Source organism: Bombina bombina, chromosome 9 (assembly GCF_027579735.1).
Source record: "Bombina bombina isolate aBomBom1 chromosome 9, aBomBom1.pri, whole genome shotgun sequence".
Lineage (NCBI taxonomy): Eukaryota > Metazoa > Chordata > Amphibia > Anura > Bombinatoridae > Bombina > Bombina bombina.
Window position 1 is genome coordinate 222445836 of NC_069507.1, and position 14921 is coordinate 222460756.

The window sequence follows — 14921 nt, forward strand, 5'->3', positions numbered from 1 at the left end:
CATTGCACTGATTTTCAGACTCCTTACCAAGCCCCAAAGTTTTAGGAGAATACTGTTGTATTCCTACTCCAGCTTGCTCCTGTTTGTGTAAAGAGTTTTTTCATATCCAGGGGGAGGGGGGAGTGTCTGCTTTTTTATTGCTATGGAACCACTTTCAGTTGGTGTTCCAGCTAACCTTTTTAACAGTGCTAAACTGGGAGCTTCTAAGTACGTTTTTAAACGGTTTTATACTGGATTTTTTTTTATCGGTATCTGTTAAAATTCTTCTTTATAGGAGTGTCTATTACATGCAGTTAAATGAAAACTGCTGTATACTGTCCCTTTAATAATGGCTTAAATCCGGATGGTCAGTAAAATCAGCCGGCTGGGGAGAACGCTGCTCTTTTCCTCCTCTACAAATGGGACACAAAGTACTTAGAGAACAGGCCTTGGGTATTAAAAGATAATCAGCACCTGATAAATAATAGCTTTTGTTCCCCAAATGAATGGTAATGTGAATTTGAAAGCTCTGTGTAGTCAGCTGACACCTTTGTGGTTAGAGGGTAATACAGTAATCAGCGGGGTGCATAGTGGCTCCAAGTATCCCCTAGATCTGCCATTGTGTGTAGTATTTGATACTAGGATTCTTTTTCAGAGGGGTCATAAAGGTATATTCAAATCAATATTTATTATTTCATATTTTAAATACAAATGATTACAAATGGGACACAGATTGGTGTCCTCAGTAAGTCCAATCATTATCTATTGATCAAATCAGTAGTTTTACCAGTCCGTTTATTAATGTGATCTCTGTGTTTAACATAAGAGCAATATCAATGTTGTCAGTGTTAGAGTTAAAAGAATGTAAATGTATGCAATGTTTTTCCATTTTTTTTTTTTTTTTTTTAAACTTTTATTTGAAAACTGGAGACAGTACAAATTGGCAAACTTCATGGAAACAACATTGTATAGATACCCAAGGCACCTTCGGATAAGGATGTCCATTGAAAGGGTCCATAGTTTCAGTCCATTGTAGTTATCCTGGGTTTTACCAGAAACAAGAATATTGGCCTCCGGGCTCATGGGTTAGTCCTTAACAAGAGAGGTAGTCCAGGGGCCCCTCTCTCTTCTAGTTGAAGAGTACTCACTGGACGATATCAACCTGCCTATGGTGAATACAGGGATTAAGCATCTCCAGTTTCCATACAAAAAAAACAATATATCGATATGCAATAACCTATTACACATAACATATACCGTGCTTTTCTATAAATCTATAGAACTAGCTACTGCTTTGAAACAAAAACGTGATAGGTCTGGACAGATAATAAAAAGAACTCAAGCCAACTCTAAGGGAACCATTATCTCTCTAACACAGTCCAATATGTAGTATATGAAGAAGGGGGGGAAGATAGAGTGGCACACAAGGCTGAGTTCACATACAAAATAAAATGGGATAAAGACCATTGGTATTTATCCCATTTTATTTTGTATGTGAACTCAGCCTTGTGCGCCACTCTATCTTTCTCCCCTTCTTCATATAGCTACTGCTTTGAGAAGGGAAGGGGGGGGGAAGGAAGGGGGGGAAGGGAGGTCTGGTCGGTCTGAACGGGCGGAGCAGTCGCTGTGGCCATAAGGTTGCGATGCAGGGACTCCCAGTAAAACTGGACTTCATGGAAGAAGGCCATATTGTCGTTTCTATAGAAGGAATATTCCTCCATAGATAGGAGTTCTGAGGTATGAGTAAACCACTCCTGCAACGTAGGAGCCCCCACCATTTTCCACTTTCGAGCAATAAGTGCCCTAGTGCTATTTAGACCAATTTGCAATAGTTTCCATCTTATTTTGCAAACTTTATCCTGTTTATAATTAAGGAGTGCGGTGAGGGGTGTTAACTGGAATGTTGTGCCCATCAGATTTATGAGGGCTGCTTCTACGCTCCTCCAAAAAGGAAGTAATTGGGGGCACTGCCACCATATGTGAAACATCGTACCTATGGCCCCACACCCCCTCCAACAAGTTGCTCCCGGGTAAATTTGTTTAATTCTTTCGGGGGTAAGGTACCATTGAAATAGGACCTTATGGTTTAATTCTAAAATTCTGGGCAGGGATGTTTTTCCATTTTTTAGTGGCTAAATAACCATATTTTAATGTCCCTTTAACTTTAAGATTTCTATTAAGGCATTTCCCTGCTTTTTAAATTATTTGTGCAATTGTAAACTCTGACATTAACAAAAGGTTTTCTGTCTTTTTTAAAGACAAAATAGTTCACTGTAAAGCGTATAAAATGGATGAGAAATTGCTCATTGATGCTTCTTTTTGCAAAAGAAATAGCTGGATTTGCTTTTTGAAACTACAGCCCATCAAAATAGGCTTGGTTTGCTGACAGATCAGAACTTGTTATCTTTTCACTCAAATGCTTCCCTTTGTTATCTTTGTCTCTGTACAATACTTAGAAAGAACAATTGAAAATTAACATTTTAGAGCTTTAACTTTTCCACTTCCCACTGTAAGTGTAATTTCTTCTGCTGGCTAGTTTGTCAATAGCCAATACCTATGTATAGAAACCTCAGCATAGGTAAGGATACTACAGGCTAAATCAGCCTGTGTAAGCTGGTCCAGCATAGAAATGATGCTTGAAGCCCAGACCCTCCCCCAACCCCTTTATGTGCTAAATTCATTCACATTCATTCAAATTTGTGTAGTGTGCAGTGTCCATTTAAAGGGACATGAAACCCAGATTTTTATTTTATTTTACAGATAGAGAATACAATTAAAAAAAAAAAAAGTTTCCAATTTACTTCTATTATCAAATTTGTTTTGTTCATATATTATTCTTTGTTGAAGAGATATGCACATTTCTGGAGCATTACATAACAGGAAATAGTGCTGCCATCTAGTGCTCTTGCTAATGTATAACATTGTTTCAAAACTTCTGCCATATATTACTGCAGACACGTGCACACTCCTGAACTTTACGTCCTGTTTTTCAACTAAATATAACAAGGAAACAAAGAAAAATTGATAATAGAAGTAAATTGGAAAGTTATTTAAAATTGTATGTTCTATCTAAACCATGAAAGAAAAATTTGGGGTTTTTATATCCCTTTAATTAAGGAATCAATGTAATGTCATGGTATACAATCCTAGGTGTTACTCTTGTGTTTAGAAAGTGACTATGATCAGGGTGACATCTGTGTGTTGTTCTCTTATGTTCTGCTAGAGATCCACTCCAGCGATGGTACCGAGAGAATACAGGAACCAGAGTACAAAGGAACCAGCAGATGGGCCGCATCCCTGGAGAACCTTTTGGAAGATCCACAAGGAATTGCAGAGTTCACAGTGAGGAACATATGAGTCTCATTTTTTTTCTAGTGCACATTTTATTTCTCTTTAGTATTAGATACAACAGGCTTTCTTAAAGGGACATTAAAGTTAAACTTAAAGGGACACTGAACCCAAAATGTTTCTTTCGTGATTCAGATAGAGCATGTAATTTTAAGCAACTTTCTAATTTACTCCTATTATCTATTTTTTCTTCATTCTCTTGGTATCTTTATTTGAAAAGCAAGAATGTAAGTTTAGATGCCGGCCCATTTTTGGTGAGTTCTTGCTGATTGGTGGGTAAATTCACCCACCAATAAAAAAGTGCTGTCCAGAGGCTGAACCAAACATTGTCTGGCTCCTTAGCTTAGATGCCTTCTTTTTCAAATAAAGATAGCAAGTGAATGAAGAAAAATTGATAATAGGAGTGAATTAGAAAGCTGCTTAAAATTGCATGCTCTATCTGAATCACAGAAGAAAAAATGTGGGTTCAGTGTCCCTTTAAAGTAAAAGTTTCATTTAAATTGCACTTCTATCTGATACTTTTGACCTTCATTTCTCTTTAAGAAAACAGTTGAGAAAATAAAAAATCAAAGGCCCATTAAATACAGCAGAATTGCATAACCAACAAGTGCATAATAAGAGACAATGCAATAGCACTTACTCTGAATTTTAAATGAGAAGCAGATTTTTTTATTTTATTTATGTTTTACAAATGACAAAATGTACTTGAATTTGCCGGCTCCCTGTATCATGTGTCAGCCGTCAGCCAGTCACAAACTCATATACATAGGAACTCGGTAGGAGCTGCCTCAGAAATGTGCATATAAGAATACTGTGTGCAATATGATAATAGACGTAAATTGAATGGTCTCATAAAACTGCATGCTATATATAAATCATAAAAATTTAATTTTGACTTTAGTGTCCCTTTAAGCAGAATTTGCTAAGATTTGTTATTTTTACTAAATGAGATGTTAGACTTATGGGGGAACTTGCCATTCATTTTGTTTCTCATCGTAGCTCACTATTGTCTTATAATATGTGCACATTGGCCTACTGCTGAATACAGAGAGCTTACTTCCCCTCATATACTCCTTTGTTACATCACTTGTCATATGATATTTGCTTCACGTTTACCTCACTTCACTTTCGCTTCATAATGACATCATGTTCAACTTACAATTACATCAGATTCACATCACACTTATGTTATTTATGCAGACATCCCAACTCTCCCTGAAGTTCAGGGAGTCTCCCTGATTGTAATAGCGGCTCCCTGATGCCAGCAGATGGAATGCAATCTCCCTGAAACTCCAAGTACCATGATCGAATGTGGCCCAAATCCGGAAAAGTTTTTTTTTTTTTTTTTAATAAGGAAAGCATCAGTAACCAAAAAGCCCCCACTGATTTTAATAAAATAAAACACAAATGCTACCTTATTCACTGCACGTAATTAAACTTCGTATTCTAAAATATTTAAGCATTCAACAAGCGTACGATCACTGGAAAATAGGTTTGTTGTATGTGGTTGTGCAATAAAGCTACTTCAAGGTGTCAATATATAACTGGGAGGGGTGAAGCCACCTCCCTGAAATGAGTTTTTGCAGGTTGGGATGTCTGTTTATGCTCAGAATTAGATTCTCATTTTATTTAATTATTTATCATGTAGTCACATCAAAATGACCTAATAACACCTCACAACCACAGCAGGATATAGGAGCAGGTAGCTAATTTTAAGGGGTAGTTCAACGGCATGATGCATGATCGTGACCCTATTATGCTCTCCTTGTGTTTTTTATTTATTATTTTATAGAAATGAAAGATCTCTGTTTTTCTACTGCAGAAAGAGTTCCCATTGCCTTGGGCAGCACAAAAGCTAAATACACTACTATAATCATATATTCACCTCACAAATACCTCATAATCACAGAATTGGCTCAATGTCAACTCACATTTGCATTGTAGTCACCTCAAATTTGCATTGTAGTCACCTCACATTTGCATTGTAGTCACCTCACATAATAATCATCTGGTAATCAGAACTCAAATAGGGCTAAATTACCTCTCAGTCACTACATTAGCAGTAGCACCTCGTCGGCTCACATACATTTTCCTTCACTTCGCGTTCACCTCCCACCTTGTAATCTCTTAGAACTCCTAGTACTATAATCAGGCTTGATGTGACACAGTGAAATATAACACACCGCTCACGGTGCAGAACCATTTTCTGGATAAAACCAGCGTATGAAGGGGTTTGTCTTTATTTAGGACATTTAAAAGACATTAAACATCTCTTCTGTAAAAATTACCTGCAAATGCTACAAATCAAATAGATGGTTTAGGTCAGTGATGGCTAACCTTGGCACACTTGATGTTTCAGAACTACATTTCCCATGATGCTCAACTAGACTGCAGAGAGACTAAGTATCATGGGAAATGTAGTTTGAAAACATCTGGGGTGCCAAGGTTAGCCATCACTAGTTTAGCTCATTTGCAACATTTTCAAACCCTAGATAACAGATTTTGCTTTTTGGCCTCTCTAGGCACGATTTAAAGCAATAGCTGTTTAATGTCCCTTTACCTCTACTTATAAACAAAATCCATCAGTAGAATTTAATATCACACCTGATTGAGAGAACTTTAAGAGTTAAGCTAACAGGAATATCTGACACCGTTAAAAATTACCCAAAACCCATAGTTTTAACATCTAGAAGATGAATTGGTTTAACTATCCTCTAAGTACTAAGAAATGTAAACATGTCAGATGTGTTGCTGGAGTTACCAAAAAAAAGCACACGCAGTCCTAAAATATTTATCTCTAAGAATTAACTTCCTTTCAATTTGATGTTGTTTGAGCCTCATTTATTCCTTGATGTAAAACCACACATTCTTAATGGAAGGAATGGAAGCCATAGGCATTTAATTCCTTAAAAGGCATTTTTATGCTTCTGTAGTTAGTAAATTGAGGTTTGCATTAATTATAGAGCATTTTCAGTTTCACCAGCCCATCCTGAGAATGGCGACATACCTCTTGATTGTCGCTCTTTTTGTAAAATCTTATATAGCGACATGAAAGTCAAAATGAAACTCTCATGTTTAGATAGAGCATGTTATTTTAAAAAGCTTTCCAACTTACTCCTATTATCAAATGTACATTTTGTCTCTTGGTATCCTATATTTAAAAGCATACTGAGGTAGGCTCACAATCTTGCACATGAAAATAAGCACTATATAGCAGCATTGTTGACAACAAAGTTTGTAACAATGTTGTACATTTTTGCATATGCTGCTGCCATATAGTGTTCACAACAGATAAACACTCTAAAATCGGCCTCTGTAAACTGTATGCTCTTCAAAGCGGCATTAAATACTAAGGGGTAGATTTACCAAGCAGCAGATGTTGCAATTTACCCCTGATGCTTCATAAGACTGCTGCTCCTTAACTCGTCCTCCACCTCAGAGGTAGCGGACTGCAATCATCCCGATCCGATCTGGATGACTGACACCCCCTCGTAGCAGCCGTTTGGCATTTAGTGTTCGTTATTTTTTGTACTTGAGTATTTTTTAATTTTTGTTATTGTAGGTTTAAATTTTTTAGTAGGGTTAGTTTTTTTTAATGTTTAATTTGTAGTTATTTTAATTTTAGTATAATTAATGTTAGTTTAATTTATAGTTTAAATTTTGGTTTTTATTTATTTTAAGATAGGGATCTTGTAATTTTAATTTAAAGTTTTTGGGTTGTTAGGTTTAGGGGTTAATAGTTTAATTTAGTTTTTGACGATGTGGGGGGCTGGCAGTTTAGGGGTTAATAGGTTTATTTAGTGGTAGTGATGTGGGAGGCCAGAGGTTTAGGGGTTAATAACCTTATTTAGTGGTGGCAGTGTCAGGGAGCAGCGGGATAGGGGTTAATATCTTTATTATAGTGTGGACAATGTTGGGGTGCAGGGAAATAGGGGTTAATAACTTTAGTATTGTGGCGACAATGTCGGGGAGCGGCAGAATAGGGGTTAATAAAATGTATTAGTGGCGGTGATGTCGGGAGCGGCAGATTAGGGGTTAATAACTTTAAAATAGTGTTTGCGATGCAGGAGGGGCTCGGTTTAGGGGTTAATAGGTAGTTTATGGGTGTTAGTGTACCTTGTAACAGTTTAGTTATGAGTTTTGTGTAACAGTTGTGTTGCATAAAACTCATAACTACTGCTCTCAGATTGCGAAACGGATCGTGTCGGTATAGGCTGTAACGCAAGCTTTTTAGACTCACCGCAAAACTTGTAATGGCAGCGCTATGGAAATCCCATGCAAAAACATAATTTATTCGAGTGCAGGACTGACGTTGCGTTACAGGCTAAAAGGCTTGCGGTACAGTTATAACGACAAGATTCATAATGGCTGCGTTGCTGTTTTAACGTTGAAATGACTGTTTTTTCAGCATTAAAACACGAACGCAAAACGCGTAATCTAGGTGTCAGTTTAACAGTACACTGATTCAAATATCAGGTCACAGCAGTTCTCAATAGACCCCTGCCTTTACCCCTAACTGCACCCTAAATTAACCCCAAATATTGCTGTGGAGCTCTGGGATAATAGTTATTGGGGCCAATTCAACAAATGTCGGACAGACATGATTCGCTGTGGCGAACATGTCCGCCCGATATTGCTAAATGCCGACAACATACGCTGTCAGCATTTAACATTGCACAAGCATTTCTAGTTAAATGCCTGTGCAATACCGCTCCTTGAACATTTGTGGCTAATCGGCCACTAGCAGGGGGTGTCAATTATCCGGATCGAGTGGAAACAGCAGCATACGCATACCTATTAAGTAAATAAAGTGGGTATCACTTCCCTGTCTATAATCATGGATAACCAGTCTTTTGTCAGATATGCAACTATTAGGCAAATACAACAGTACAAAACGCAGCATACTCTGTTCTATGCACTGTGTTAGAACTCACACAATATATGCAGCATACTCTGTTCTATGCACTGTGTTAGAACTCACACAATATATGCAGCATACTCTGTTCTATGCACTGTGTTAGAACTCACACAATATATGCAGCATACTCTGTTCTATGCACTGTGTTAGAACTCACACAATATATGCAGCATACTCTGTTCTATGCACTGTGTTAGAACTCACACAATATATGCAGCATACTCAGTTCTATGCACTGTTAGAACTCACACAATATATGCAGCATACTCTGTTCTATACACTGTGTTAGAACTCACACAATATATGCAGCATACTCTGTTCTATGCACTGTGTTAGAACTCACACAATATATGCAGCATACTCTGTTCTATGCACTGTTAGAACTCACACAATATATGCAGCATACTCTGTTCTATGCACTGTGTTAGAACTCACACACTATATGCAGCATACTCTGTTCTATGCACTGTTAGAACTCACACAATATATGCAGCATACTCTGTTCTATGCACTGTGTTAGAACTCACACAATATATGCAGCATACTCTGTTCTATGCACTGTGTTAGAACTCACACAATATATGCAGCATACTCTGTTCTATGCACTGTTAGAACTCACACAATATATGCAGCATACTCTGTTCTATGCACTGTGTTAGAACTTACACAATATATGCAGCATACTCTGTTCTATGCACTGTGTTAGAACTCACACAATATATGCAGCATACTCTGTTCTATGCACTGTGTTGGAACTCACACAATATATGCAGCATACTCTGTTCTATGCACTGTGTTAGAACTCACACAATATATGCAGCATACTCTGTTCTATGCACTGTGTTAGAACTCACACAATATATGCAATATATGCAGCATACTCTGTTCTATGCACTGTGTTAGAACTCACACAATATATGCAACATACTCTGTTCTATGCACTGTGTTAGAACTCACACAATATATGCAGCATACTCTGTTCTATGCACTGTGTTAGAACTCACACAATATATGCAGCATACTCTGTTCTATGCACTGTGTTAGAACTCACACAATATATGCAGCATACTCTGTTCTATGCACTGTGTTAGAACTCACACAATACATGCAGCATACTCTGTTCTATACACTGTGTTAGAACTCACACACTATATGCAGCATACTCTGTTCTATGCACTGTGTTAGAACTCACACACTATATGCAGCATACTCTGTTCTATGCACTGTGTTAGAACTCACACAATATATGCAGCATACTCTGTTCTATGCACTGTGTTAGAACTCACATAATATATGCAGCACACTCTGTTCTATGCACTGTGTTAGAACTCACACAATATATGCAGCATACTCTGTTCTATGCACTGTGTTGGAACTCACAGCATACTCTGTTCTATGCACTGTGTTAGAACTCACACAATATATGCAGCATACTCTGTTCTATGCACTGTGTTAGAACTCACACAATATATGCAGCATACTCTGTTCTATGCACTGTGTTAGAACTCACACAATATATGCAGCATACTCTGTTCTATGCACTGTATGGGAACCCACACAATATATGCAGCATACTCTGTTATATGCACTGTGTTAGAACTCACACAATATATGCAGCATACTCTGTTCTATGCACTGTATGGGAACCCACACAATATATGCAGCATACTCTGTTCTATGCACTGTGTTAGAACTCACACAATATATGCAGCATACTCTGTTCTATGCACTGTATGGGAACCCACACAATATATGCAGCATACTCTGTTCTATGCACTGTGTGGGAACCCACACACTATATGCAGCATACTCTGTTCTATGCACTGTGTTAGAACCCACACAATATATGCAGCATACTCTGTTTTATGCACTGTGTTAGAACTCACACAATATATGCAGCATACTCTGTTCTATGCACTGTGTTAGAACTCACACAATATATGCAGCACACTCTGTTCTATGCACTGTGTTAGAACCCACACAATATATGCAGCATACTCTGTTCTATGCACTGTGTTAGAACCCACACAATATATGCAGCATACTCTGTTCTATGCACTGTGTGGGAACCCACACAATATATGCAGCATACTCTGTTCTATGCACTGTGTGGGAACCCACACAATATATGCAGCATACTCTGTTTTAATGCACTGTGTGGGAACCCACACACTATATGCAGCATACTCTGTTCTATGCACTGTGTTGGAACTCACACAATATATGCAGCATACTCTGTTCTATGCACTGTGTTGGAACTCACACAATATATGCAGCATACTCTGTTCTATGCACTGTGTTGGAACTCACACAATATATGCAGCATACTCTGTTCTATGCACTGTGTTGGAACTCACAGCATACTCTGTTCTATGCACTGTGTAAGAACTCACACAATATATGCAGCATACTCTGTTCTATGTACTGTGTTAGAACTCACACAATATATGCAGCATACTCTGTTCTATGCACTGTATGGGAACCCACACAATATATGCAGCATACTCTGTTCTATGCACTGTGTGGGAACCCACACACTATATGCAGCATACTCTGTTCTATGCACTGTGTTAGAACTCACACAATATATGCAGCATACTCTGTTCTATGCACTGTGTTAGAACTCACACAATATATGCAGCATACTCTGTTCTATGCACTGTTAGAACTCACACAATATATGCAGCATACTCTGTTCTATGCACTGTGTTAGAACTCACACAATATATGCAGCATACTCTGTTCTATGCACTGTGTTAGAACTCACACAATATATGCAACATACTCTGTTCTATGCACTGTGTTGGAACTCACACAATATATGCAGCATACTCTGTTCTATGCACTGTGTTAGAACTCACACAATATATGCAGCATACTCTGTTCTATGTACTGTGTTAGAACTCACACAATATATGCAGCATACTCTGTTCTATGCACTGTGTTAGAACTCACACAATATATGCAATATATGCAGCATACTCTGTTCTATGTACTGTGTTAGAACTCACACAATATATGCAGCATACTCTGATCTATGCACTGTGTTAGAACTCACACAATATATGCAACATACTCTGTTCTATGCACTGTGTTAGAACTCACACAATATATGCAGCATACTCTGTTCTATGCACTGTGTTAGAACTCACACAATATATGCAGCATACTCTGTTCTATGCACTGTGTTAGAACTCACACAATATATGCAGCATACTCTGTTCTATGCACTGTGTTAGAACTCACACAATACATGCAGCATACTCTGTTCTATACACTGTGTTAGAACTCACACACTATATGCAGCATACTCTGTTCTATGCACTGTGTTAGAACTCACACACTATATGCAGCATACTCTGTTCTATGCACTGTGTTAGAACTCACACAATATATGCAGCATACTCTGTTCTATGCACTGTGTTAGAACTCACATAATATATGCAGCACACTCTGTTCTATGCACTGTGTTAGAACTCACACAATATATGCAGCATACTCTGTTCTATGCACTGTGTTGGAACTCACAGCATACTCTGTTCTATGCACTGTGTTAGAACTCACACAATATATGCAGCATACTCTGTTCTATGCACTGTGTTAGAACTCACACAATATATGCAGCATACTCTGTTCTATGCACTGTGTTAGAACTCACACAATATATGCAGCATACTCTGTTCTATGCACTGTATGGGAACCCACACAATATATGCAGCATACTCTGTTATATGCACTGTGTTAGAACTCACACAATATATGCAGCATACTCTGTTCTATGCACTGTATGGGAACCCACACAATATATGCAGCATACTCTGTTCTATGCACTGTGTTAGAACTCACACAATATATGCAGCATACTCTGTTCTATGCACTGTATGGGAACCCACACAATGTATGCAGCATACTCTGTTCTATGCACTGTGTGGGAACCCACACACTATATGCAGCATACTCTGTTCTATGCACTGTGTTAGAACCCACACAATATATGCAGCATTCTCTGTTCTATGCACTGTGTTAGAACTCACACAATATATGCAGCATACTCTGTTCTATGCACTGTGTTAGAACTCACACAATATATGCAGCACACTCTGTTCTATGCACTGTGTTAGAACCCACACAATATATGCAGCATACTCTGTTCTATGCACTGTGTTAGAACCCACACAATATATGCAGCATACTCTGTTCTATGCACTGTGTGGGAACCCACACAATATATGCAGCATACTCTGTTCTATGCACTGTGTGGGAACCCACACAATATATGCAGCATACTCTGTTTTAATGCACTGTGTGGGAACCCACACACTATATGCAGCATACTCTGTTCTATGCACTGTGTTGGAACTCACACAATATATGCAGCATACTCTGTTCTATGCACTGTGTTGGAACTCACACAATATATGCAGCATACTCTGTTCTATGCACTGTGTTGGAACTCACACAATATATGCAGCATACTCTGTTCTATGCACTGTGTTGGAACTCACAGCATACTCTGTTCTATGCACTGTGTTAGAACTCACACAATGTATGCAGCATACTCTGTTCTATGCAATGTGTAAGAACTCACACAATATATGCAGCATACTCTGTTCTATGTACTGTGTTAGAACTCACACAATATATGCAGCATACTCTGTTCTATGCACTGTATGGGAACCCACACAATATATGCAGCATACTCTGTTCTATGCACTGTGTTAGAACTCACACAATATATGCAGCATACTCTGTTCTATGCACTGTGTTAGAACCCACACAATATATGCAGCATACTCTGTTCTATGCACTGTGTTAGAACCCACACAATATATGCAGCATACTCTGTTCTATGCACTGTATGGGAACCCACACAATATATGCAGCATACTCTGTTCTATGCACTGTGTTAGAACTCACACAATATATGCAGCATACTCTGTCCTATGCACTGTGTGGGAACCCACACACTATATGCAGCATACTCTGTTCTATGCACTGTGTTAGAACCCACACAATATATGCAGCATACTCTGTTCTATGCACTGTGTGGGAACCCACACACTATATGCAGCATACTCTGTTCTATGCACTGTGTTAGAACTCACACAATATATGCAGCATACTCTGTTCTATGCACTGTGTTAGAACCCACACAATATATGCAGCATACTCTGTTCTATGCACTGTGTTAGAACCCACACAATATATGCAGCATATTCTGTTCTATGCACTGTATGGGAACCCACACAATATATGCAGCATACTCTGTTCTATGCACTGTGTTAGAACTCACACAATATATGCAGCATACTCTGTCCTATGCACTGTGTGGGAACCCACACACTATATGCAGCATACTCTGTTCTATGCACTGTGTTAGAACTCACACAATATATGCAGCATACTCTGTTCTATGCACTGTGTTAGAACTCACACAATATATGCAGCATACTCTGTTCTATGCACTGTGTTAGAACTCACACAATATATGCAGCATACTCTGTTCTATGCACTGTGTTAGAACTTTCACAATATATGCAGCATACTCTGTTCTATGCACTGTGTTAGAACTCACACTATATGCAGCATACCCTGTTCTATGCACTGTTAGAACTCACACAATATATGCAGCATACTCTGTTCTATGCACTGTGTTAGAACTCACACAATATATGCAGCATACTCTGTTCTATGCACTGTGTTAGTGCATAGAACAGAGTATGCTGCATATATTGTGTGAGTTCTAACACAGTGCATAGAACAGAGTATGCTGCATATATTGTGTGAGTTCTGTGTTGTATGTATTTGCCTTGGCTTTTCATATACAACAAAATACTGGTTATCCATATGATATGGGTAAGAAATAGATGTAACGCCGTATTGTGTGTCAGGACGAGTCAGACAGTGAATCGGGAGTCAGGAATCGGGTCAGTGGAGCATCCGTAATAGGAAAATCTGAGGCTCATCCCGCTTGCATCACTTGCCCAACAAGTGACCTGATGAATTGGTTCATAACCTGATTCAGTTAAACGAACTGTCCGAAATGAACTGATTCGTAAAGATGAATCAGACTTCCCATCTCTACTGACACACTGAACTGAACTGAAAGTACTAGTAGCTGGTGGGCGGGAGCTCCTCCTCCTGTAGATAGGTAATCAAAACATGACTAGCTAGGGGAGGAGCAGGCTGATCTGTAAGGGGCAGAATTCATGCTTAAAGGGACAGTATACACCAATTTTCATATAACTGCATGTAATAGACACTACTATAAAGAATAATATGCACAGATACTGATCTAAAAATGCAGTATAAAACTTTTTTAAAACTTACTTAGAAGCTTCCAGTTTAGCACTGTTGATTAAATTAGCTGGAACACCCAGTGAAAGCTGCTGGGTGCAGATACTCTTCCCTGCATATGAAAAGACAATTAGGCAAACAGGAGCCAGCAGTGGTCTGTAAATGCACGTATACATTTGAACTTTGGGGCTTGGGTAGGAGTCTGAAAACCAGCACAATGTTATTAAAAAACAAAAAACAATGGATATAGGAGGCGCTATAGAGCTGTAGGGTATATAGATATAAAATTATATATAGATATAAAATTAACTGTATCGTTACCAGCCTTAAAATGCCAAAGGCTCTTAAAACAAATTGTTGTCAATGTAAAATATAATTT

The 14921-nt window shown here is 38.3% G+C and overlaps 1 protein-coding gene across 1 annotated transcript in view; it reads left to right on the forward strand.

The window, feature by feature from the left end:
• Positions 1 to 14921, forward strand: part of RGS10 (regulator of G protein signaling 10) — a 76777-nt gene that overhangs the window by 14731 nt on the left and 47125 nt on the right. The window contains exon 3 of the mRNA XM_053692661.1: positions 3203 to 3321. Coding sequence (XP_053548636.1) covers positions 3203 to 3321 — 119 coding nt within the window. The remainder of the gene's footprint in view (positions 1 to 3202; positions 3322 to 14921) is intronic.